The 27,415-nt window shown below is 38.7% G+C and overlaps 1 protein-coding gene across 3 annotated transcripts in view; it reads right to left on the bottom strand.

The window, feature by feature from the left end:
- Positions 1–569: 569 nt before the first annotated feature.
- The window catches only part of eif4ba (eukaryotic translation initiation factor 4Ba), a 40,335-nt gene continuing 13,489 nt past the window's right edge, over positions 570–27,415 (bottom strand). The window contains exons 10-15 of one of the 3 annotated variants that reach the window (XM_063015114.1): positions 23,377–23,462; positions 20,499–20,721; positions 17,991–18,034; positions 5,193–5,280; positions 1,486–1,558; positions 570–801 (exon numbers count right to left, since the gene is read on the bottom strand). In XM_063015114.1, coding sequence (XP_062871184.1) covers positions 721–801; positions 1,486–1,558; positions 5,193–5,280; positions 17,991–18,034; positions 20,499–20,721; positions 23,377–23,462 — 595 coding nt within the window. In that variant the 3' untranslated portion in view covers positions 570–720. Of the gene's footprint in view, positions 802–1,485; positions 1,559–5,192; positions 5,281–17,821; positions 17,894–17,990; positions 18,035–20,498; positions 20,722–23,376; positions 23,463–27,415 lie in introns of those variants that run through there. The other 2 variants (XM_063015115.1, XM_063015116.1) reach the window with 2 other exon arrangements.

Genomic DNA, 27,415 nt, shown 5'->3' with positions numbered 1-27,415 from the left:
AAAACTTTACTAGTTGATGTAAAAAGCAATCGATTACAGCACTGTAAAAGACACTTAGCAATGGGAGTTTTTTTTTTTAAGCTGGTCATAATTTTGATATAAAATGTTTGTTCTGATGGTGCTTGATAAACCTTACCATAGGTCTATGTATAAGTATGCAAAATGAAAACCTTCCAAACAAACACTGACATGACAGAGGTTTAAATACTTGGATTTCTGTGGTGTTTACTTTCTGCTTCTCAGTTGTTAGGTTAGCCCTTACATACATCCCATAATAATGAGTTAATATCCTGAGTCAAAATGCATCTGATTAAGCAGATGTTGTAAATGTATCTAAAAACAAAGTGCAGTTCCTAAAAAGCATTCAGACACTTACCTTTCATAGGAACCTACCTCACAGCACTCTCTGCTTTTAGTAAATCGAACTAGAAACGCATGAGCAATATGAACTGGAGCAGCTGCAACATCGGGGTCAGATTTTCTTTTATTTTAAACCCCATTTTATTGGTTATAATGATCTTAACCAACTTTCCATTTACCCTATTACTTTAAAAACGAAAAGAGTCAAGTACTTTTCTCACGTTTATATTCATGTCAGTCCAAAAGTAGGTGTTTCCTTGAACGTCTCCAGGTTTTGCTTTATGGGAGCAGAGCTAAGCTCTTGCATGGAAATCAAGCTGGAGAAATAATTCATAATTTATTTTAAACCTTATTTGCCTCTTATTTTCTATTGTCCTCAGCGTTGTCTTCTGGCTCGCCGTCCATTAATAAAGCTGCGTATTTACTTACTGAGTTGAATTTCTGCCAGAAAAAAAGAGAAGATTAGTTATAACCAATAATAGCATTCTCATAAACACTATTAATGGATTAAATAATGATAGAATTATTATTATTATTAATAATATATATAATATTATTTGCAAGTTTAAGATAAGATATTAATAATAGGATCTGCAAGTTGCTCATGCCTTTGGCACTAACAAATGTCATTTCAGACTCTTTTTTTTAATACTTTGTGTTGGTAACAATTGGGATTTTCTATTTCTGCCAAAAACACACATCATTTCTTAATTCCAGGGTGGACCACAGCACGTTATTCCCTCATCTTACATGAGCTGAGTCCAGAGCTCACTGCGCACTCTGGAGATTGCTGCAGTGTTTCTGAATGTTGTTCATGTATGGAATCCATGAAGTATTTGCAGTGCATGTGATAGCACTCAAGCATGTAAGTTTTTAATGCATTGTCATCTGAGGAATCCAAGATCAGGGCCATTCAATACTGTGTACTAATTTTAAAAGAAAATATAAATTAAAATGACAAACTATACAGTATATTAGTATTTAAACTATCTGAATAAACAAAATGCAGAAGAACTGTATTCAGACTTTATCCTTTTAAAAATATTGGGACAAAGACAGGTTTAAACTTATAGGTAAGTAATGGGGCAGAGAGTCACACCTAAAAAAAAGTCTTAGCTCACTCACAGGACTGGGAGGTTCCTCATATTTCTTTGGCTCTGATGCTGGTCTAAGTTCTCTGTCTTTTCTGACGTCCTTTCTACAAGCAACGTATAACAGACAAAAAGCACTGTAGGTAACAATCTTTGGCAAAAATTTTGGCCTACACTTATGCCCTGATTTACTAGGTGCCAAAATACAGATTTTTATCAAAATGTATATACAGATTTAATTTTGCATTCAACCAGATGTTGCATCTAGATAGGTGTTAGGAGCAATATGCATAAATAGTGTTCAAAAACAAACTGTAAAAAAGGAACCATGGTAATAGCTATCAATGACCATGTCATGTTCAGAAAATACTACTGAATAAAAACTAAATTTGGGAAAATGTCTAACAGTTATGTTTAAATGTTTGAAAAAAACTCATGTTGCAAGAGTCCTTTGCATTCTGTTTAACAAACTCCAAGAGGCCTGTCATATGCCTTTTACTCAACAGTGACTTTGATCATGCAGTCATGTTTGTCCCATAGGTTCTCCCATCTCTCCACCACCGTGGGTCTGGAAACACTCTGAATCTTGGATATTGTTTGAAATCCCTGCCACAAATGGATCACAGAGAAGCACAGAGAGTTCCCCAAACTTCATGTCTTGTTTTTTGTCCTGTGTGTGTTTTCCAAACTGTCAGTCAATTCAAATTAATTCAGGCGCCAGATCTTGATTGAAGCAAACATGATGCAAGTAACCACAATTTGAAGTGGCACAACAAAGGCTGTAAGTACTATTGAAAATAAGAGATTTCAGTTTTTGATTTTAATGAATTAAAAAAAGCCGTTTTAAGCTACACTTTTAAAACATAATCTCACTCTTAGTGATAGGGAAAAAAGCAATTATATCCACAACACAAAGTCAAGGGGTCTGAATGCACTCTACTGTAGCAGAATTTTGTCAAATCAATGAAAAAAAGTTTGATACATAGCTTTAAATTGAAATGGTTGGTTTGGTCTGAATAGCCATGTTAAGAGGGGCTGGATTTTGCTTACCTAAAAATATGAACTTATTTGTCAGCTCCTCATATGGAGTGATGCCGAGATAGTTGACAATCCAACTGGTTCCACAATCTCTGCACTGGAGCCCTTTTAGAGTGACCAGAGGGTTCTTTCTTACCTCTCTGACCAGGACCGTTTCTGTCCAGATGCCAAATTTGACCAGAGTGCCAAATTTAGTAATTTAGTCTACACACCACTTTTAAAATGGGATTAAGATTAATTGTTTTAGATTTATTTCCACCCTTAATGTGACCTATAATCACAAGTGTGCACACCCTCTTATAATTGGGAATGTGGCTCTGTTCAGAATTAACCAATCACATTCAAACACTTGTTAAATAGTAGTCAGTAACACCTGCCATCAATTAAAGTAACTCTGCTTAACCAGATATCTAGTTCAGCTGTTCTAGTAGGATTGTATTCATTTGGTTGCATCTACATTACATTTAGCTGCCTATACATTTATTTAGTTGCATCTTATAATAAAAATATGATCCTCAAAAAGCTCAAAAAGGTCATCTAGTAAATAAAATATAGCACATTACCAATAACTGGTGGTCCCTCCAAAACTGATGGAAAGACTAAAAGCTAATTCAGGAGGCTGCACAGGCCTACAGTAACATAAAGAACCTGCAGGAATTTCTTTCAAGTGCTGTTTGTGTCCTACATGTGACAACAATCTCTAGCATTCTTCATTTGTCTGGGCTGTAGGGTAGGGTGGTGAGAAAAACATTCAACCCCAGCTATTTATTTATTTTGCATAAACCTACATCAAGTCCTCCAAAAGCATGTGGGGAAAAATGTGTTCTAGTCCGATGAGACCAAGGTGGAACTTTCTGGCCATAATTCCAAAAGGTATGTTTGCCGCAAATACAATACTGTGCAGCATTATGCTTTGGGTTTGTTTTTCTTTGGCTGGAACTGGGACTTTAGTCAAGGTGAAGGCAATTTTAAACAGTTCATAAATTTAAAAGGTGCTTCAACAAAATAGTTAGTTTAAGAGTGTTCATATTTATGCAACCACTTTATAGTAAGTATTTTATTTTTGTTTCCGCCCTATATGATTTCAGTTTGTTTTTTTATTAAATAGTACAGAGTACAGGTCACACCAAAGGTAAAAAGGTTCTGAAATTATTTATCTTGGTTTCAATTTTTTGCATCAAAAAACTGGTGATTTAACAATGGTGTGTAGCTTTTTACAGTGTATCACAAAAGTGAGTACACCCCTCACATTTCTGCAAATATTTCATTATATCTTTTCATGGGACAACACTATAGACATGAAACTTGGATATAACTTAGAGTAGTCAGTGTACAGCTTGTATAGCAGTGTAGATTTACTGTCTTCTGAAAATAACTCAACACACAGCCATTAATGTCTAAATAGCTGGCAACATAAGTGAGTACACCCCACAGTGAACATGTCCAAATTGTGCCCAAATGTGTCGTTGTCCCTCCGGAGCAGGGCTGTTAAATTTGGTGTTTTGGGTACAATTCTCTCATACTGGCCACTGGATATTCAACATGGCACCTCATGGCAAAGAACTCTCTGAGGATGTGAGAAATAGAATTGTTGCTCTCCACAAAGATGGCCTGGGCTATAAGAAGATTGCTAACACCCTGAAACTGAGCTACAGCATGGTGGCCAAGGTCATACAGCAGTTTTCCAGGACAGGTTCCACTCGGAACAGGCTTCGCCAGGGTCGACCAAAGAAGTTGAGTCCACGTGTTCGGCGTCATATCCAGAGGTTGGCTTTAAAAAATAGACACATGAGTGCTGCCAGCATTGCTGCAGAGGTTGAAGACGTGGGAGGTCAGCCTGTCAGTGCTCAGACCATACGCCGCTCACTGCATCAACTCGGTCTGCATGGTCATCATCCCAGAAGGAAGCTGACGCACAAGAAAGCCCGCAAACAGTTTGCTGAAGACAAGCAGTCCAAGAACATGGATTACGGGAATGCCCTGTGGTCTGACGAGACCAAGATAAACTTGTTTGGCTCAGATGGTGTCCAGCATGTGTGGCGGCGCCCTGGTGAGAAGTACCAAGACAACTGTATCTTGCCTACAGTCAAGCATGGTGGTGGTAGCATCATGGTCTTGGGCTGCATGAGTGTTGCTGGCACTGGGGAGCTGCAGTTCATTGAGGGAAACATGAATTCCAACATGTACTGTGACATTCTGAAACAGAGCATGATCCCCTCCCTTCGAAAACTGTAAATCTACACTGCTATACAAGTTGTACACTGACTACTCTAAGTTATATCCAAGTTTCATGTCTATAGTGTTGTCCCATGAAAAGATATAATAAAATATTTGCAGAAATGTGAGGGGTGTACTCACTTTTGTGATACACTGTATATCCACTGTACGTCTTGTCGCAATTTAATTTAATTAAAAGTTTCAGATTAGGGGGCTGGTAATTTTTTAAAACACCGTTATTCTAGTTTTTCCTTTTTTCCCCACCAAGTAATACTAAGAACTCTTGCCTTTTTTAGCTTAAAGACAAAGATTTCGATTTTTTTCAATGGGGCAAAATTTCCTCTAACATATTTAGTATGGAGCCAATAGGAACTAAAAAGTATTGATTTCATAAGCAACTTGTGATGAAAAAAATTCTAGTCCTCTGCTAATGTTTTATATAATTAAATGAACTGGAACTCCTAATGGTTATTCAGAGAGACTAACCTGTCTGTCTCCTTGCGCCTGTCCTTTTCTGCTCCAGGAGCAGAGGCTCCTCCTCGACCGCGGCGTCCCCCATCAGTCTTGTTTTCATCTGAAACAAGAGAACATAATCACAGACTTTAATTAAATGTTTTCCATTTCTTCCCTAGTAATTAATACAAAGGAATGCTATACAAATCTGTTAACTCTAATAATGCTACTGCTGAAAAATACAAGGCCCATTACAAAACATTTTGGCAATAATGGATGTTGTATTCTCTGGACCAAAGAAAAAACGGACTATCCCAGTAGTTAACAGCACAATGTTCGAAAGCCAGCGTCTGTCATGGTATGGTGTAGTGTTAACTTGGACATCTGTGAAGGCTTCAGTAATGCTTATGGGTATTGTTTTGTAGTACAAGAGTGGAGGTGCTTGACTGGCCAGTCTAGAAACATTCTATAAAGAGTAATATACAAAAACTAAGACCCTGGATTGTTGAGCAATTGACGTGTTATATCAAGCAAGAGGGGGGGATTCCACAGTTCAAAGATGCCATCCAACTGCAATTCTAACTGCTCAAATCCAGGCTGGTACAGATGTATTCAAGAACATCTGCAACTATAATTATTGCGGAGCGGCTTCTACAAAGCACTAAATAAATGCTTTGAATAATCTTGTTAATAAGAGATTAGATTTTTAATTAGCGTTTTTGACTTTGTTATTGTGAGTGATTAAGTGTAGATTAACGGGTTTGTTTGTTTGTTTATTAGGTGTTGATCCAAAGTTCGTAAAAGTTTTAAGATGATGCGGAGACCTCTGGCTGACGCGTGTTCCCTAATATCTAGTCCACTCGATCCCCAAAAAAAGCAAAAAAGACTGCACTTTTCTTTATATGTTGAATTTTATTTAACTATAAACATATAAAATAACTTAAAAATGCACGTACTTCAGCTACAGCGTCTAATTATTACAACGAATTAATCTAAATTACCAGACACGGTCAGAAAACCGTTTGGCTCCATCATAAATCATCATAAATCAACCTGCGCGCTAGCACCCAGCATAGCAAATATGACAGTAGCTCTTAAAGTGACAGCTATCACTTAAACATGAGAAAATAACAGAGATTAATATAAACAAATATGGACTTCCAAATTCAGCAATAACAAAATTATTCCAATACAAACAATATCCACATATGAATATAACCTAAACATAAAAAAGTTAAATTATTAAATTATCTAGGGGCATTTTGGCACCTACATTACCGGCCCCTAATTGTTCTCTAGGCTAAATGAGAACAATTACCAACTTTTTACTATTCCACAACTAACAATAATTCACAAAGTGTAAATTGTTTATAAATCTCAAAGTCACAGAATGGGAGTGCTAAGTGCACTTTCAGTTCTTTGCAGTTGGAACTAAGAAACAAAAAAAACAAAAAACAAATTAGAGCCAGAGGTCACCAGTACATGGCTCATCGTTGGAGCTCAGTCCTCAGCACTGGCTCATTCTGCTTCCAGAAGAAGGCAGACCTTTGTAATAGGCCTGTCTAAGATGTTAGTTTTTGTCTTGATGTGCACTCGCCTCACAAGACCTTTCTTGTCAGAAATCACCTTAATCACTTTCCCCATAATCCAAGAGTTTCTAGGTGCACAATCGTCCACAAGAAGAACAATATCTCCCTCTACAAAGTTCCTTGTTATGGTAGACCACTTTTGTCGTTCCTGAAGTTGAGGTAAATATTCTTTAGTCCATCTTTTCCAAAACAGATTGGACATACTGTATATTGGAGCTGCTTCCATCTACGACGTGAGTAACAATCATCCTTGTCAAATAGTCCTGGTGGCAGCAACGGCTTGGTCTTCATGAGTAGAAGGTGATTAGGAGTTAGTGCCTCAAGGTCATTTAGGTCACTAGAAGCCTTTGTGATGGGCCGACTGTTAAGGATAGATTCTGCTTCACAGAAGAATGTATGGAGATTTTCTTCATCAAGAACTTGTTCTTGCACAGTTGAATTTAGCACCTTCCTTACAGATCTAATTAAACGCTCCCAGACCCCACCATGATGTGAACCTGTAGGAGGGTTGAATGTCCACTTAATTCCACGTTGCATGCAGTGATGATTAATCTTTGCAATGTTCCATTCAGCAATGGCTTTCTTTAGTTCCCGCTCTGCTCCTATGAAGTTTGTCCCATTGTCAGAACGAAATTCCTTCACTTGTCCTCTTCGTGCTATGAAACAGCGGATGGCGTTAATACATGAATCTGTGTCTAATGATGACGCAACTTCGATGTGTACTGCACGAATGGTCATACAAGTAAAAAGTACACCATATCTTTTAACCAGACTTCTTCCACGTTTCACCTCAAATGGTCCAAAATAATCAATTCCGACTTTGGAGAAAGGTGGATCATCTGAGACCACTCTATCTAGGGGAAGATCTGCCATATTCTGTTTACCTATGGCTCCATGCAGACGACGACAGATCACACATTTGCTGAGAACCTTTCTAATGGCTGTAATAGCACTGGGAACCCAGTATTTCTGTCTCAATATGGAGAGGATGTGATTTCTTCCTCCATGTCCGATATCTTCATGAATCTTTCTGATTATCAGACTGACAATATGCAAGCCCTTAGGCAAAATCACAGGGTGCTTATGTTCCTCCGGCATTGATGCACGACTAAGTCTTCCACCAACACGTAATACTCCATCTTGAAGCACAGGGTTGAGCTTGTATAGATGGCTCCTACGATTCACGTACTGACCCTTGCTAAGAGTTGAAATCTCATCAGAGAACTTCTCTTTCTGGCAATGTTTGATGATCTCAGTCTCTGCTTCTTTAAGCTCTTCCACTGAAAGGCATGTCATTTTAAAGCTTGATTTGAAATTATCCATCTCACCTTTTACACACTGAGCCTGTTGGACTTCATTCAAGTTGTTTGCTTTGGAAACAGTGAACAATTCTTTTCTTTTCCGACACAGAGTTATTAGCAGTGATCTCAGCTTTAGGAACCATGCTGTAACTCTTTTTAATTTTGACCATGAAGAGTAGTGGTTGATTAGCTGCTTGACACCTATTTCATTTTCCACCAAATGTGTATAATTCACTGCCACTCTCCTGATCTCCAGATGGTCAAGCATGGGTTCTTCATTGCTATCTGGTTTTTGTGGCCAGTGTTCCAATGGGCCATAGAGAAAATTGGGACCAGAAATCCAGGTTTTCCAGCCCTCTGGAGGCGCAGTCAGATGGATTCTCGTTGGTGCCAACATATCTCCACTGTTCCACCTTGGAGTCTTTTAGAATGGTCGAAACTCGATTGGCCACAAAAGTTTTAAAACGTGCTTTCTCGCTTTCAAGATACTTGAGTACAACGGTACTATCTGTCCAGAAGATTGAGTCAGTGAGATTCAGTTGCAGCTCTCTTTTCAGCAAACTGTCCATTTTGACCATGACTGTAGCAGCAGTCAACTCCATTCGTGGTATGGTTGGCTGTCGTAAAGGTGCCACCCTGGATTTTCCCATCATAAAGGCACAATGCACTTGATTGTCCTTGTTTCGCAGAAGAAGATAGCTAACAGTGCCATAAGCATATTCGCTAGCATCTGCAAAATGATGCAACTGAGCAAATGTATGCTGTCCAAACCCCTTTGGTTTAATGCATCTTTCCATATTAAAATTCTCTAACTGAGAAAGTCCATCAAGCCATTTAGACCACCTCTGTTTAATGTTTTCTGGCAGTTCGTCATCCCATCCAATCTTTAACCTACAGATGTCTTGCAAAACCATTTTTGCTTGCAGGACCACAGGTGACAATATTCCTAATGGGTCATAAACTGAACTAGTGACCGACAACAATCCTCTTTTTGTGAGCGGACGTTCCCTAACTGTAATCTTAAACATGAAAGTGTCTGATTCAACGCACCAGTTTACTCCTAAAGCTCTCTCTGTAGGTAACTTATCCTGATCTAGATCAAGATTCTTTATCTCACTTGCCAGTTCACACTGTGGGAGGGAATCAAGCACCTTTCGACTATTGCTCACCCATTTGGTGAGATGGAAACCTCCTTTAGCACAGAGATCCATTAAATCTTGACAAAGTGATATGGCAGCTTCCTCTGATGGCATGGACTTGAGGCAGTCATCTACGTAAAAATTGCATAACACCATCTCAGTCACTTCACTCTTAAACTGTTCACAGTGATCCTCGGCACACTTTCTCAATGCAAAGCTGGCACAACTCGGGGAAGATGCAGCACCAAATAGATGTACAGTCATTTTGTGTTCAGTCAAACTCTTGCTACAGTCACCTCCTGCCCACCAGATAAATCTAAGGAGATCAGAGTCATCTTCATGTACTTTGACCTGGTGGAACATGGCCTCCACATCTGCCATGACAGCCACAGAATCTTGTCTGAACCTTGTGATCACGCCAATAAGGCTGCTGGTTAAGTCCGGACCCTGCAATAACTGCTCATTCAGTGATATGCCCTGATAGGAGGCAGCACAGTCAAACACAACTCTCAACTTCTGTTTTACTGGATGATATACGCCATGGTGAGGAATATACCATATCCGTCCATCGTTGCGTTCCAGTTCTTTGTCAGACAGCTGCACTGCATAACCTTTTACAATTAAGTCATTCATAAAGGCAGTGTATTCTTGCTGGAAGTTCGAGTTTCTTTGAAATTTTCTCTGCAAACTGAGAGCTCGTTGTTCAGCAATTTTACGGTTGTTTGGCATGTTTACCTTGTTGTTCTTCAGAGGTAGGCAAATTTTATAATGTCCATCAATGAGCTTGGCTGATTCCATAACCATGTCCATAAACTAATGGTCCTCCCTGGACATCTCTACTTGTTCGTATTTCTCACTCTCAGGGAAATCAATCTTAAACTGCTGAAGCCACAAATCTTCTAACCTAGTCACAGTTATACGATTTACCATTGCCTTATTTTGTTTGCCGCTATTTTCCTTAAGTGGTCCATTGACGGTCCATCCAAGTTTTGTTCGTACGGCAAATGGCCCACCATTAATACTGCTTATAACTTCCCATGGCTCCATCGCCGTGGGTACATTTGCTCCAATAAGCAGCCCAACATTCGCTTCTATTTGTGGGAGATAGACCCCTCTTAGATAAGCCCACCTTTCTAAATCCTTCTTTTGTGGTATGTTCTCTTTACCTACAGGTATCACTCTTTGTGTGAATACATCTGGAAGCCTGATAAACTGATTATCTGTCAAACTACCAACTTCTAGACCGGACACCACATATGTGCTCACAGGCTTCTCATCATTCATGGTTTTCAGTAGTATGTCAGTCTTTCTTCCACTGAGCCTCAGCTCTTTCATCAGTTCCTCAGTGCAAAAGGATGAGGAACTTCCTGCATCCAGAAACGCATAGGTTTCCACAATTTTGTCACCTTTCTTTGATTTGACACGTACAGGAACAATTGTGAGCATGCACTAATCTTCACCGGCCCCATTAAGCCCTCTTTTGCTTTCAGGGTCAGCACTGACAAATAGACTAGTAACTGTTTGCTTCTCGTCATGGTCAGTTTTTTGTTGTGGGTCATTTACTGCGTCTTTCTTATTAATATGCAGCACAGTAGGATGTGTTAATGAGCACACTTGACAGCTCAACTTGTTCTTACAGTCCTTACTTAAATGACCATGCTTTAAGCATCCAAAACACAACCCTTTGCTCTGTAGGAATTGTATTTTTTCTTTGTGTGGCTTAATCTTTAAGTTTTTGCATGAGTTGATGCTGTGCTCTTCTTTACAAAACAGGCATGTCTTCACTGGTGCTTCAGTGCTGTTTACACTGTCTTTCTGTTCATCATGCAAGGGTTTTGCACTTGTTTATTATGCCTTTTTTCTGTGTCCTTTGATCTGTTTGAGCCTTTGTTATTGGGCTATCCTTTATGTCACCAAAGACAGGGTGCATGGTGATCTTTACTTGTTTATTAATGAAATCTACTAAATCCTTAAATTTCACTCTTCTGCTGTACCGATCCTGAATACTACATGCATTATTCCTCCATTTTTCACGTAGCTTGTATGGAAGCTTTGCTACAATGGCTTTAAGATTGGCTGCATTATCCATTTCTTCCATATAATTCACATCTGACATTGTGTTACAGCATGCAGTTAAAAACAGTGAAAAGGCATATAAGGAATCTCCATCTTCTGCCTTAATAGGGGCCCAGCTCAATGCCTTGTCCATGTAAGCCACAGAAATCTTGTAATCATTGCCGAAATGTTCCTTGAGCAGTTCTTTTGCTTTGCGAAAACCTGCATCTGGATTCATGCGAATGCAGCTTTTAACTAACTCTCTCGGCTGTCCACGTGTAAACTGCTCTAAGTAATACAAACGGTCTTTAGAGCTATCAGTACGCGCCTCAACTCCATGCTCAAATGCTCTGACAAATAAATGGTAGTCAAGGGAATCACCATTAAAGATGGGAATGTCTAATGGAGGCAACATAGACATTTTTTGATGCTTCACTATTAGCTCACTTAATGCACGTGCAGGTGGTGTTTTAACTGATTTGTGATCATCTACCTGGTCAGCACCATGCTCATGTTTCACTGAATTTGCATGGGTCGGTTTAATGTCCATACCATGCTGAGAACTCACAAGTGAATAATTCTCGAATTCATCCAGTACCTTCAGCTTTGCATCTGTTGCAGCAATTGCAGTCTGTAGCTCTAGTTGTTCTTTTTTTGCCCTTAACTCATTTTCTTGCCTTTCAATTTCTTGCCTTTGCTTCAGTGCAACGACCTTTGCTTGCAATTCCGCCTTTTCCATTTCAGCCTTAAGGCGAGCAGATGAAGACGAGGAGCTCCCCAAGTCAGACCCTGACCTTCTACTTAACATACTCCTCTTACTAGAAGCAGCTGACACCAGTGAGGCGTTATCAGCATGGTTTGATGCTGTTTGAAACGGCATGTCTTGTTCGCACTGCTCATCAGCGTGCTTAATCCACATTTCCACTTTGTGCATGAACCCTTGAATCTTATGCACTTTCTCTGCAAAACGTACTTGATCATCATCAAACTCATTTTGAGGCAATGTTTGCGTCAATTCGGTGTTCAAATTGCACAGTTCTCTATAAGTGTCTTGGTACACTACAAAACGTGTTTGCTTGATGGAGTTTACGTTTGCATAATCATCCATTAGGCGCTCTAACTCCTTGGCTTGGTTCGTTAGATGTCCCAACTTAGCTTTCCTTAACTGCTTTAGTCGGTACACTTTCTCATCAAGCGCCTTTTCTGTCATTATTGATTTCCTTTTACAATCCGGAACCGTATTGTCCATTTTGTTACGTATCTTTAACACGCCTTTATGTTTACAGTATTGTCCTTTCCCTCCGTTAACTCCACACAGCGATTATGCTAATTCCACGTTAGGCTAATTTAGCGTATTAATAAATGAGTTGGGGTGAACCCAGCTAACAATTTTTGGTTCCCAGAACGTTCTGGGAACGGATCATTTTGGTTGCCCTTTGGTTCCCCAGGAAAGTTTTCTTTACGGAAATAGAACGTTCCCGTTTGGTTGTGCATTATAGTTGTGGGAACGTTTCCCTAACGTTCCCGTAACCTTAAAATTATTGAAACCTTAAGGGAACCTTGTACTAACCTTTAAATTATTGAAAACTTTAGACAACCTTGCAATAACACTCCGGTAACACCGGCAGCCCGTGTCGGCTCTGACTCTTTTTGAATGACTGCCCAGAATCGGGCCAAATACACTGGCCCAAATCCGGATGCCAGATCTCCGCCGACTCTCCCATAACTGGGCCGGAATAGCCCCCGAAACACTACGATACCATTTATTTACCGTTTTCTTCTCCTTTCACATCCTCATAGATAAAATAGTAGATTTATGCTACAGATTAACTACAGATGCTACAGATTAAATACAGATTGTGCAGTAGAAAGTATTTTATTAAGATAATTGCAGCAAGTAGTATAATAATAATAATCAGAATATTATAAATAAGACCAATTACAAAAGTGAACCAAAATGACAGCTTTATGAATACTATACATAGAAAATAACATATAATTGCATATAAGAATAATAATTATAAAAGTAAATTATATATATATATATACAATATAAAGAAGTACTGTTTGTTTGTTTATTAGGATTTTAACCTCATGTTTTACACTTTGGTTACATTCATGACAGGAACGGTAGTTACTCATAACACAAGATTCATCAGTTCTCAAGGTTATATCAAACACATGAACAATTTAGTGTCATCAATTCACCTCACTTGCATGTCTTTGGACTGTGGGAGGAAACCAGAGCACCCGGATGAAACCTACGCGGACATGGGGAGAACATGCAAACAACACAGAAATGACCCAGACCGCCCCACCTGGGGATCGAACCCAGAACCTTCTTGCTGGATCTTGTGACCTTGGCTGATGATCTACACCGGCTGTTAGATGCTGCAGAGTAGTGTTCATAGTTTTTACTCATGTATGAGAGGTGAATAAGCAAATGTGGCTCAGTGATGGTAGTGGACACTTCAATATCTACAAAAAATACAAGGGACAATCTTTGGGTTATAAAATTATATACGATCAGCCATAACATTAAAACCACCTCTTTGTATGTATACTCTTTTTCTATCAGCTCCACTAACCATATAGTTTACTAACCATTTACTGATTTACTTTCCCTATGGGATTAATAAAGTTATCTATCTATAGGTGCACTTTGTAGGTCTACAGTTCCACTGTCGTCCATCAGTTACTCTGCATACTTTGTTAGCCCCCTTTTACCTTATTCTTCAATAGTCAGGACCTCCACATGACCACCTCAGAGCAGGTATTATTTAGGTGGTGGATCATTCTCAGCACTTCAGTGACACTGACGTGGTTGGTGGTGTGTTACTGTGTGTTGTGCTTATATGACTGGATCAGACACAGCATCGCTGCTGGAGTTTTCAAATACCGTGTCCACTCACTATCCACTCTTAAATTATACACACCTGCTTTGTTGGTCCACCTTGTGGATGTAGTCAGAGATGGTAGGTCGTCTGTTGCTTATTATTGTATTACTATTATTGTTGTTGTTGTTCTTGTTGCTTATTGTAGCTTTTAAGTTTACGTTATCCACAGTATTCAATGAACTTGAATTATTTAGCAGCTGTTGTCTAATGCTAGAAACTGTTAGCCTTTTAGCTAACGTTACCTGAAGTGTTTCAGTTCAGACTACCAGTTAACCTGAAACTCACTAGATAACATTACCATAAACAGTTTCCATTTCCAAATTGTTCTCTATCTTAATCCAAAACTCATTAATATACTTTCTGCTTACATTTTACTAAGTAAAAAGTTGTTGAGATTAAATGTTTATTTACCTCACACGAACGAACGAGTCCTCTTCTTCAACGGCTCGCGTCGCACTGTTGCTATGGTGACGCTCGTTCTGCCGCCGCTGAATCAGAGACTGGACGCTGGGCCACAGCCGGACAACCAGCGTCGGCGCGCACGCGTTTCTACGAGCACCAGCCAAACCCAGCTGTGGTAACAACTGGGCCGGATCTGGCTACATTGATTCTGGCCGATTCTGACACTCGGCCGACTGTGCCGATAGAAAAGTGGGAACTGGGCCAGATGATTGTGCTAGCTGGGTTAATTTAGAAACCTTCCGGAAACGTTACTGGAACGATACTTTATACACATAAGAAATAAAACCTTATACAAGCTTTAACTAACGTTCTCTGTTAGTTCTCATAAAACCATGAGAGAACGTTAGGTTTCATAGTTTTATAGTTGGTACTTGTAAGTAAAGGTTGATCTACATGGACCGTCTCAAGCAAAAGGCTGTTTTTTTGGTAAGTTCCTACCAAAAAACTTTGAAGATCATAAGAAAACCTTCCGGGAACGTTACTGGAACGTTACTTTAAACACATAAGAAAGAAAATCTTAAGGCAACTTTTAGATAACGTTCTCTGTTAGTTTTCATAAAACCATGAGAGAACGTTAGGTTTCATAGTTCCCGGAACGTTCCGGGAACAGCGCTAATTTTTTTAACGAAAATAGAACGTTCCCATAACGTTATGGGATGGTTCCCTAAAAATAACCATAGGGGAACCAAAATCTAACGTTACGGGAACGTTCTGTGTTAGCCGGGAACTCACTCAGTAACGCTGTCCTCCGTAACTTCAGAAAGAATCCTCGTTAATCCCAACCTTGATTTCCTGTCGTCCAAGTCCTCCGCACGGAGCGGTTCAGGTTTTCTGACTAAAATGTTGATCCAAAGTTCGTAAAAGTTTTAAGATGATGCGGAGACCTCTGGCTGACGCGTGTTCCCTAATATCTAGTCCACTCGATCCCCAAAAAAAGCAAAAAAGACTGCACTTTTCTTTATATGTTGAATTTTATTTAACTATAAACATATAAAATAACTTAAAAATGCACGTACTTCAGCTACAGCGTCTAATTATTACAACGAATTAATCTAAATTACCAGACACGGTCAGAAAACCGTTTGGCTCCATCCTAAATCATCATAAATCAACCTGCGCGCTAGCACCCAGCATAGCAAATATGACAGTAGCTCTTAAAGTGACAGCTATCACTTAAACATGAGAAAATAACAGAGATTAATATAAACAAATATGGACTTCCAAATTCAGCAATAACAAAATTATTCCAATACAAACAATATCCACATATGAATATAACCTAAACATAAAAAAGTTAAATTTTTAAATTATCTAGGGGCATTTTGGCACCTACATTAGGATTTTAACGTCATGTTTCACACACTTTGGTCACATTCATGACAGAAACGGTAGCCACTCATTACACAAAGTTTATCAGTTCACAAGGTTATATCGAACACAGTCATGGACAATTTTGTATCTCCAATTCACCTCACTTGCATGTCTTTGGACTGTGGGAGGAAACCGGAGCCCCCGGAGGAAACCCATGCGGACACGGGGAGAACATGCAAACTCCACACAGAAAGGACCCGGACCGCCCCACCTGGGGTTCGAACACAGGACCTTCTTGCTGTGAGGTGACAGTGCTACCCACTTAGCCACCGGATTGACAGGTAAAATGGTGATTATATGTACGTATTCAAAATCAATTTCACAACAAGAAGTCAAGGGGTCTAAAAATGTAGTGAATCCACTGTGTGTGTCTGTCTGAGTATGTATAATATATATATATATATAATTATGCTAGATGATACAAGACTTGCGTGCAGCTGCTTGGCCATGGAAACCCATTGCATGAAGGGATAATGCTGATGTGCTGCTGTTAATGCTACAGGAGGTTTGGAATTCTGCACTTATTGAGTCAGCATTAGCAATGTTTGCACTTTGCGCCTCAGCACTCAGCAACCCTACTCTGTAACTTTACGAGGTCTGCCGTTTTGTGGCTAAGTTGCTGTGGTTCTTAAATGCTTCCGCTTTTTTAATAATACCACTCAGTTGATCATGGAATATATAGAAGGGAAGAAATTTTGTGAACTGACTTGTAATTGTGACATCCTATTAAAGTACCACAGCTGGATTCACTGAGCTCTTTAGAATGACCTATTCTGACTTGGTGAAACTCAATGATTAGGAGATGTGACCCAATACATTTGTCCATACAGTAGTCCATCTAATTGTCATCTAAACAATTTGAAAAGCTGGATTTTAAACAAAAACATCCATTGTATGACTTATTAGCATCTATTATGAAACATTTGTGGTGAAAAAAATTAAATCTGAGAAAAGAAGTGACTTTTTGTGGCTGTTGGTGGTGGACAGTTTAAGTTAGAAACTGATTACTTTTTTTTGGATAACTAGTATACATTTGCTTGTGTACAAAAGGTAAACAAATGTACAAAAACAGCCAGTAGGTGATTGAAAGGCTACAGCAAGTCAAATAACCGCGATGAGCAAAAATGCAGCAAATGTTAAGGCAGGCTACAACAGCAAGGAAAAAATTCTGCCAACAATCGAATTTGTGGTCTACAGTGGGCACAAGCTTACTGATACTAGAGATGAACATCTGCCTGGTCTGAAAAATCTTGCTTTCTGATGTGACATGCAGATGGTAGGTTCAGAATTTGGGGTTCTATAAAAGCTTATTTGGTCAGACTGAACTTTAATTGCACATGGAGAGTCTGTTTCTCTAAAATACTACAAATAATGTAGCCTTTCTTGAGTTACAAGATGGGCCAGTGATAGCTCAGTGGTTAAGGTACTGGACTAGTAAACAGAAGGTTGCCGGTTCAAGCCTCACCACCACCACCACCAAGTTGCCACTGTTGGGCCCCTGAGCAAGGCCCTTAACCCTCAATTGCTCATCGTGTTCAGCTCATTGTGTAAGTCGCTTTGGATAAAGGCGTCTGCTAAATGCTGAAAATGTAATGTAAATGTGTGTAAAGTTATTTAATTGTAAATAAGCTCCATGGAAAGTGCCAACCACAACTGTGCTTTTCAGGGAAGGTCTAATTCATTAATGAGTGTAGGTATTGGGGCCAATACTGGCCTAAAAAGCTGAAAATCAATTCAAAGATTAGTATTAAATCAGACTTTATACATTTTCCCTGCTAATCTACTGACATATCACATAGGCAGTGTGTGATACTTTGTAATAAAACAAAGATCATGTATGTGAACATTATACACAGTTGTACTCTGCTTGCTTGTAGAAGTCAGTTCAAGATCAGTACTGCTATTAATCAATACTTAAATCTAAACAATAAAAAATCAAGATAATAATACATGGAATAGGGACATCCCTAGTACACTTTAATGTTTGATTACACCAGCATGTTTTTATATAACTTACCTTTGCTTCTCTGGGGAATTTTCTGGTCAGCTGAGCTTGAAGAACTAAAACCAAACAGAATTCCAAAAAGCAGATTGTCAGGGGGAAAGTCTGCGGAGAGGCAACATCAAACACACAACCAAACGAAACAATGCCTTCGCCTAAACCTAAAAAAATTAAAGGAAACATTTATACAAAAGTAATTTGTTAATTAGATGCTTGTGGTGCTATGTTAACACTTTAAAGTTTTAAAAGTTTTATATGACTTTTTTGTCCATGAAGACATTTCACCAGTGTAGGTGTGTGTAGAATAAAAAGTGTTCAAACCCCTTGACTTTTTGCACATTATGAAGTGTTGTGGGTTCTAATTTTAATGCATATAATCAGCATTTTTACTTATTAATCTACACTTAATTACTCAAAATGACAAAAACATGTTTTAGACTTTTTCTAAAAATATTCAAAAATTTAAAAAATCACTTGTTCACAGAAGTATTCAGACACTTTGTGGGAGCCCTTTTGGCAGTAAATACAATTGCAAGTCTTCGTGCATACATCTCTACAAGCTTTGCACATCTGGATTTTGCAAGAAGGTCCTGGGTTTGATTCCCAGGTGGAGTGGTCTGGGTCCTTTCAGTGTTTGTCCTTTGCATGTTGTCTTGTGTAACCAGTAGTTACCTGTCCTGTCATGAATGTAACAAAAGTGTGAAAAAACATGACGTTAAAATCTTAATAAATAAATATAATACATAACACATCTGGATTTAGGCAGTTTATCCCATCCTTCAGAGCACATCCTTTACAGCTAAGTCAAATTGGACAGTAAACAGCTATAAACTGCCACCTTCAGTTCTCTCCACAGATGTTTGAGGGGTTTTAAGTATGGACTTTGTCTGTGCCACTCAAGGAGTGCCAACTTGAGTGATGTTTTGGCTCTATGCTTTGGGTCAATGTCCTGGTGAATTAACTCCCCCATCCAATGTTTCTTTATTTCTTGCCCAGATGGCCAACTGTTGAATGATTCATTTTCAATCATCAAGACCACTGCGGTCCTAGGAACACTCAAAGCTTTAGATATTCTTTTATATCCCTGCCCTAAACTATGCCTTGCCAAAAATAATTTGTAAAGATCTACAGACAGTCCCTTGAGCTTAATGGCTTGATTTTTATCCTGACAATGCATTCTAAACTATGGGCCCTTATAGACCCAGGTTTATGTTATTTATTTTATTAGGATTTTAATGTCATTATACACACTTTGGTTCCATTCATGACAGAACAGGTAGTTACTCGTTACACAAGATTCATCAGTTCAAGTTTTTAATGTCAAACACAGTCATGGACAATTTTGTATCTCCAATTTACCTCACTTGCATGTCTTTTTCCTGTGGGAAACCCACGCAGACACGGGAAGAACATGCAAACACCACACAGAAAGGACCCGGACTGTTCCACCTGGGAATCAAACCCAGGACCTGCTGTGAGGTGACAGTGCTAGCCACTGTGCCGCCCCGACCCAGATTAATGCCCTTTCAAACTATTTTCAGTTCATTCGAATTGCAACAGGTAAATTCCATTTGAGTTTTAGACATGTTAAGGATAATTAAAGCAAATTAGTTGCACTTGACCACAGTTTGGAGTGCCATAGCAAATGTTCTAAATCATTTTATGAATAAGAGCAATAAGAGAGTAGCTCAGAGGTTTTTCTTTGTTGTCCTAATTGCTTAGGACTCTAAATGAACTTTTAGACTTTTCCCCAGGGCCAGGTAGGTATGCTGATGTGCAATATGTTTAAAATTTCCAGACAATACTCCCAATGGTGTCTCTAGGAAAGTTCAAAGCCTTGAAAAACATCCTATACCCATTGCCCTTTTAGTGCAATGAAGTGATCTCCTCTTTCAACTTTTGTGATAGCTCCTTAGTTTTCACCATGGTTGTTAGACACCTTCAGCACTTGAATCTTTGAATGGTGTTTATATTACACATCGTGGCTTAGGCAAATAAAGTGTAGATATTGAGTTCACAATTGATAAATCATGTTGTAACCCAACTTTAGGTCATATAGACTAGCAGTAGATGTAAGTACATTGCTGTTTCATTCAACTGACTTCATTTAAAGCAAAATGTAGCTTTGCAGGAAAAAAACCCTGTAAATCCTTATTTTCTTTGGGGGTTAAATAGTTCCAATTGAAACTGTATATGTACATTTAAAATTAAAACCACAAGGTAGGAGACACCAAGAGGCACAAATACTTTTTAAATCCACTGTATTTGTTTTAAAAACATAGTAAAAAGGTAATTTACTTTCAGTTACTTTAAATTCTTTACGTAAATATATTAAAAATAGTAAACTAACAAAAACAAAATGACCAATATATCATGCTGGAAATTATTTATCTATCTAGTATGGTTTTATGCAAAATATGCACTATGCTGATATAAGTAAAATAAGCACCTGGCAATGTTATGCTGGACACGGTTTGGAATGTTTTTTGGTTTGGAAGGTAATTGGTGTGTTTGGACCCTGACCTTCTGGTAGCAGGAGGTTTTGCATCACTTGTGCTGGAGCTCATGCCGATGGAACTTCTCTTTGCCCAGGCATTTTCTTTAGGAGGTGGAGCTGGGACCACCTTAAGGGAAGGCCCCTCCTGCTTGGATGACGGGGTATAGCTTCCAGGAGAAGGTGGCTCCTCACTACGTCCACTGAAAACCTCGTTATCTGTAGAACGATCACTGTCCCGACGCCGTGAGCCTGGATTGAAAAAAAGTTAAGAGTTCTATTTTAAATAATACTTTTGACTAAGCATCCTGGACAATAGGTAGTCTAAAAAATGACAGTGCCTTATTGTTAAGTGTAGAATAAATGTTGACCATAAATTGTCAAGTTATCAAGTGATGGGCTGAATTTGAAGAAAAAGGTATGAAAAGTATGCTTGTGTGTCACAGACATTGAAACAGGTCTGTAACCAATGGTTCACATCTAAAAAAATCAGGGATAATGCAGCTGAAAGTCATTGCTCAAGGCTAGATCTTACTGCTGCATTTAATAGTCTGTGGCTAATAAAGAAAGGCCGGAATTACTGCAAGTGTTTAATAAAGGACTGTACAGTGGGAACTGCATGTCCCAAACATATAAAGCAGAGCTGACCAAAAACAACCTTTACTCGACTCCACTCGACTATGACAGGGTTACATTCTTTTATCACTGTACTGTAGGTGACAGAAAGAAATGTATTATTGTCAGATGAGTGGTTTTGCCTTTACTGTGATAATGCAGAAGATAGTATTGGTACTGCACAGCTCTAGGATTCTAGGAGTCTTTATTTCTGTGAGAAGTCTGGCATGCTTTCCGTAAGTCTGCCCCAAACAAGGTATTCCGGTTTTTTCCACTTTCCAAATCATGACAGGATGTGTTAATCATACAATCCCAATTCCAAAAACTGTTGGGACAGTAGAAAACATTTTTTTTTATTTTTTATTTTTTATTTAGCGCGTCCAATTTCATCCCATCTATCATCCTCTCATTAGTGCGGATTCCTGCTCCTGATTGGGGCTGAAGAAGCCGTTCCACGCCTCCTCCGAAACGTGCACAGCCAATCGACCGTCTTATCACCCACATTTGACGAGTGTAGCGTGGCAGAGTACTGTGCACGGAGGATCACACACTCCGCCGCACCCCCTCCCGTCTCCATACAGGCGCCACCAACCAGCCAGCAGAGGGCGCAACCGCCCCGTTCCTGAGAGAGCATCCCCTACGGTCTCAAGTCCCGCCCCCCACCCGGACAACAGGCCAATCGTTGTCCATAGCCGCCCAGCCTCGACCGTGAAGGCAGAGCTGGATTCGAAACGACGCTCCTTCGAAATCCAGCCCTGGTTGCAGCGCGTGTCTTTTTACCGCTGCGCCACCTGAGCGGCTAGTAGAAAACATTTAAATAAAATCAGACAGCAGTGATTTCCAAAAAGTAATGGAAAGCATTTTTAAGTCGTCAAGTCAAATGTATATAGTGCTTTTTACAATAGACATTGTCTCAAAGCAACTTTACAGAATCCAGGACCAACAGCCCAAAAACCCCTGTTGAGCAAGCCGAGGGCGACAGTGGCAAGGAAAAACTCCCTTAAAATTACAGGAAGAAACCTTGAGAGGAACCAGACTCAGCAGGGACCCATCCTTCTTGGGTGTCCTGTAGGATACTTTAAATAAATAGGATTTACTATTTAATTGGTTTATATGCACTCAATCCATTCTAAATTAAATGGCTACATCCCCTACACTGTTACATCACCTTAGTAGTTTACAGGACTTTTTTATTTATTTATTTTTTTACTTTTTTTTTACTGCATGATATAACACTTCAACATATGAGACAGGGATGGACTGGAGACAGGTCAGTCTAGCACCTGCACTCTCTTACTATAAACACATGCATAATGTGTATTGGCCCTGTCTTGGTGAAACAAGCAGGAACTGGAAGGCAGTGTAAGTGTTGCAGTCAAGTCTATGTGGTTATATTCATTTCAGAAGCATGTAGTATTTTAGCACAGTGTTGTCTGAGGGATGGCATTTTATGAATAGTGAATTCATGTTTTGAAATGCAGGCATTAAAAGACCTTTTTAATTTTTTTTTATTTCTTTGCAGCTGGCAATAATATTGTTGTAAACTGTTGGTTTATTTTTAGGCAGTTTTTCCCTAAACCTTGACATATCCTTGCTCGTCAATTTAGTCTTTACATTAAGCTCATTTTATATTCCAACAATGACAGCATTATCTGTTCTACATATTTATTTAACAACAATCCTGGTATTAATTTGCCACTGTCCTAATGTTTTTGGAATGTGTTGTAGGCATCAAATTAGGAATGACTATTTATTTATACAAATAAAGTTGACAAGGTAAAACATTAAATATTTTTTTTGTTCGCTATTTTCAGGTAAATACATGTAATAGTTTAGAAACTGTTCCTACTTTAACTGCTGTTCCTACTTTGAAGCACCAGTAAAATCTTTACCCAACAGGCCTTGCAATATTTTTAAAGTGAAGGTAGACATGACCAAGTATGAGGTAAGAGATAAGACATGACTGGAGTAGTCTGGGAGCATTAATAAAGTAACATATGTAGCATGATGTAATATACAGTGGAATCAGAAAGTATTTAGACCCCCTGACTTCCCTATTTAGATCCTCCGACAGTTTATTTTGTTGTGAATTTATTGAAAAACCCTCTAAAACATGTTTTCTTCACTCTGAAAGACAAAGTGTAGATTGATGGGTAAAAATCACAACACAATAAAATGTGCAAAAAGTCAAGGGGTTTAAATACTTTTTGAATGTAATATGAATTCTAATGTATTAGATTACACTAGAATATTGATGTTATTATAATACTACTGAAAATAGTCAAGAGGAACCTCTGCTTGTGTTGCCTGGTTGCGATGACTCGCTTCCTGTTCGTGATCGCTCTGTTGGATGGTCCTCACTTCTCCAACTGGGATGTCTAAAGAGGGGAAGAAAAAAATTGCTTAATTACAGAAAGCCAAAATACTTTTTAATTTAGTTAGTATTTGTTGTTTTTTCCTAACACATCATCTAGTGAAATATCTGACCCCCACTGCCATCTAGATAGATGGGATGACGTACAAAGACAACCAGGTTATTTCTATTGATGCCAATTTCACACGTAAAATTTAGCTGCAGCAAGCTTTTAAAGGTTTTAAAGGTTTCAAGGTTTCAGCTATGACACAGAAATTTAAATATTTTTGAGCCTGATGCTCAAATAAAGGTTTTGGAATAAAAAAAAAAAAAAAAAACGTATTGGGTGTTGCAGTGAAATCATACCTATTTATGAATGGGCACTTGTTTAAAAGTTCCATATGTGCAGATGGAGGTGGGGAACAGGCTTATTTACACAAATAGCAAGTAAGCAGGGCTGAATGTTGTATGCCAGTCCTTAATAAGGCTTATACCCAAAATCAATAAATCCTGCACAGCAAGTTGGTACAGCATCATATAATTGTTATAATAGTTTTCATGGATGTGAAATTGTCAGTTGATGGTCAGTAGATTGTAAGTAGAAGCTGCCATCACTAATTAGCTTCCAATATCTGTAGGCGATTTGGAGCACCTCTATACCACCAATGAACTGATGCCAGCTCCCCAATTAAACAAACCTAATGCTTTGGGTTGTCTTTTTGGCGGTGCTGCAATCTAACATACTATCCCACCACCACTGTGAGCAGATTCTAGTGGCTGGCCAGGTCATGTGCTCAACAGACCCAATTGACTATGTCTGAGAGAGGTAAAGTCAGAAAAGGAATCATCACCTAACAGCTACAAACAATGCTCAGGGCAGAAATATGTCCCTTGCCAATGTAAAAAATGTGTTCAGCGGTTTCACATTGGTAGGAGAAGGAGTGTGCTAGCCATTAACCCTTCTCGGCAAGCGTGGGTATTGTAAACCTTGGGGGATAATATGAAACGATGCAAAAAAGGTACAAAACAGTACAAAAAAATCTGACTCAGCAAACACTGATCCCCATCATATAGTACTCAAGACTTTAAATGTAAGCAAAGTAGGTCATTACAATTACAGATCTCTCAGAGCGGTAAAGCTAATTACAAACTAGCAGAAACATGTTATGTAACTGAAATGGATGCAATATTTACATAGAGTTTAAAACAATCAATTAAGATAAACCTCAAAGTACCGGCTCCAGATGTTTCTTTTGCTCAGTCTAAAAGGGGTTTGTCATATCTATGTTTTACTTGTTCACTGTGCTTAAATCTCATGTATTTTCACTGGTATGGCACATGACGTACACTATATGAAAAAAATATATTGGGACACACCTCTTTATCATTGAATTCAGGTGTTTCATTTAGTCTCATTGTCTCATTGTCATTTAGTCTCAAAGAGCTCACTGAGCATGGTATTGTTATAGGATGCCACTGTTGCAAATTTCTTCCCTTCTAGATATTCCACGATCAGCCATGAGTGGTATTATTGAAAATTGGAAGAATTTAGGAACCACAGCAACTTATAAAGTTACAGTGCTGAGTGCATATAAGTGCACGTAAGTCACCAAAGCTCTGCTGACTCAATAACTCAATGACTCAATAAGTTCCAAACCTTCTCTGGCATTAACATCAACACAAAAACTGTGTCAGGAGCTTCATGGCACGGCCAAGCAGCTGCTTGCAAGCCTTAAATCACCAAGCACACAACCAAGCATCAGAGTGGTGTAAAGCATATTGCCACAGGACTCTGGAGCAGTGGAATGTGATCTGTGATGTACTGAATCACACTTCTCTATCTGGCAGTCTGATGGACGAGTCTGGGTTTGGCAAATGCCAGCGGATCACGAGGCTCACGATGAGCAAAGCGCAAAATGCTTCTCATGTGAATGCACCGTGACCCTGAGCACAAGGCAAGGCCTATAACCATATTTTGACCATAAGTTAGTATAAGTAAGCTCTCTACATAGATAGCATTTTACATCATTCTAGACGTTCAAAAAGGCTGCAGAGAAGAAGGCTGTATAAATTCTTAGGTAATTCGACGAATGCAGGGCAGTAAACAAAGTTCTTTTCAATTGTTAAAAAATTCTAATAGATTTTTAATTTGTATAAAGATGTACAAGTGTTATTTGCAAATTCAGGCTTGTAAGTGACAATTTAACTGTGTTTGGTACATGGAGGAAGGTGTTAGCTGGTATGCTAGCAGGTTGTGCCACCTCAGCCCATTGGTCTGAATGGCCTGAGTATGGAGCTAATTTAGTGCCAAAACTTCGCAAACAAACAGAAAGAATTCTGTAAATAAGATTCGATTTGCAAACAAACACAACACGATCTACAAATAAAAAACACTATTTGCAAACAAACACAACACGATCTACAAATAAAAAACACGACTATCTAACGCGCACACAGTGTGATTTACAAATACAAAACACCACTGTTGCAAATGCATATGTGACTTTCAAATAAATGCACAGCTGTTTTCTAACATACTGCACTTCACAAACAAATAGAACACGTTTGACAAATACAAACGCTGTTCCGCAAATGCCGTTTGTGAATCACGTGACTTTTGGCACTGTTCTGGCGCGTGTCATTTAGTGTCAGATTTTCTCACAAATGCATCCCGACTCCTACAAATGCGTCGCACCTGAGCAGTAGGGGCCGCTGTGGTACACTTTTCAGCATTTACTGGAGCGGTCAAGCAAGCCTCCACTTCAAAATGCTCAATCAAATCAGCCCCCACATTGTTTGTGAAGATGTGCGCATATAATCTCTAATAATAATGAGAGAATTTTAATAACAGTTTAGAGTGAAAATAATAGAAATGTGACAAAAAAGTCTTTATTTAGAAATGATACATCAGAATGGTCTGATACTGAGTGTAAATTACAGGTGGTGTACTATCATTATAATGTGGAATTCCTTTTAATGACAATAACACTTTATGTTATCAAGATTATTCCATTTAATAACTAATAATAATCTAAATTAAAACGGAAGAGCTTAGATGACATTTTAGTTGACTTTACATTTAAAGTAAAATCATTATATGCAGTTATTACCAACCCTTTTTTTCAAAGTCTGAAGTTGTATCCCAAATACAATTTGCAGGAAGATATGGGTTTATTAATATATTCATTTTTTAACTGATATATTTATATATTATTATAATTGATATATTTATATATTATTTTAACTGATATATGTACATTATTTTAACTGATATATTTATACCGATACTATTATAGTCATGTTCACGTCGTGCTTTTTTTTAACCAGTATCGCCAGACGCTCTTAGAAGTCTTTCTGAGGTTCTAGATCTGAGGAATGTTTTAATGCTTTTATTTTTTTTCCTTATGTACAACACTTTGAATTGCCACTGTGTATGAAAAGTGCTATACAAATAAACCTGCCTTGCCTTTACCGTAATGTTTAGTATGCGCACATCTTCACAAACAATGTGGGGGCTGATTTGATTGAGCATTTTGAAGTGGAGGCTTGCTTGACCGCTCCAGTAAATGCTGAAAAGTGTACCACAGCGGCCCCTACTGCTCAGGTGCGACGCATTTGTAGGAGTCGGGATGCATTTGTGAGAAAATCTGACACTAAATGACACGCGCCAGAACAGTGCCAAAAGTCACGTGATTCACAAACGGCATTTGCGGAACAGCGTTTGTATTTGTAAAACGTGTTCTATTTGTTTGTAAAGTGCAGTATGTTAGAAAACAGCTGTGCATTTATTTGAAAGTCACATATGCATTTGCAACAGTGGTGTTTTGTATTTGTAAATCACACTGTGTGCGTTAGATAGTCGTGTTTTTTATTTGTAGATCGTGTTGTGTTTGTTTGCAAATAGTGTTTTTTATTTGTAGATCGTGTTGTGTTTGTTTGCAAATCGAATCATATTTACAGAATATGTTCAGTTTGTTT

Source organism: Trichomycterus rosablanca, chromosome 19 (genome assembly GCF_030014385.1).
Source record: "Trichomycterus rosablanca isolate fTriRos1 chromosome 19, fTriRos1.hap1, whole genome shotgun sequence".
Classification (NCBI taxonomy): Eukaryota; Metazoa; Chordata; class Actinopteri; order Siluriformes; family Trichomycteridae; genus Trichomycterus; species Trichomycterus rosablanca.
This window is presented reverse-complemented; position numbering and strand designations above follow the sequence as displayed.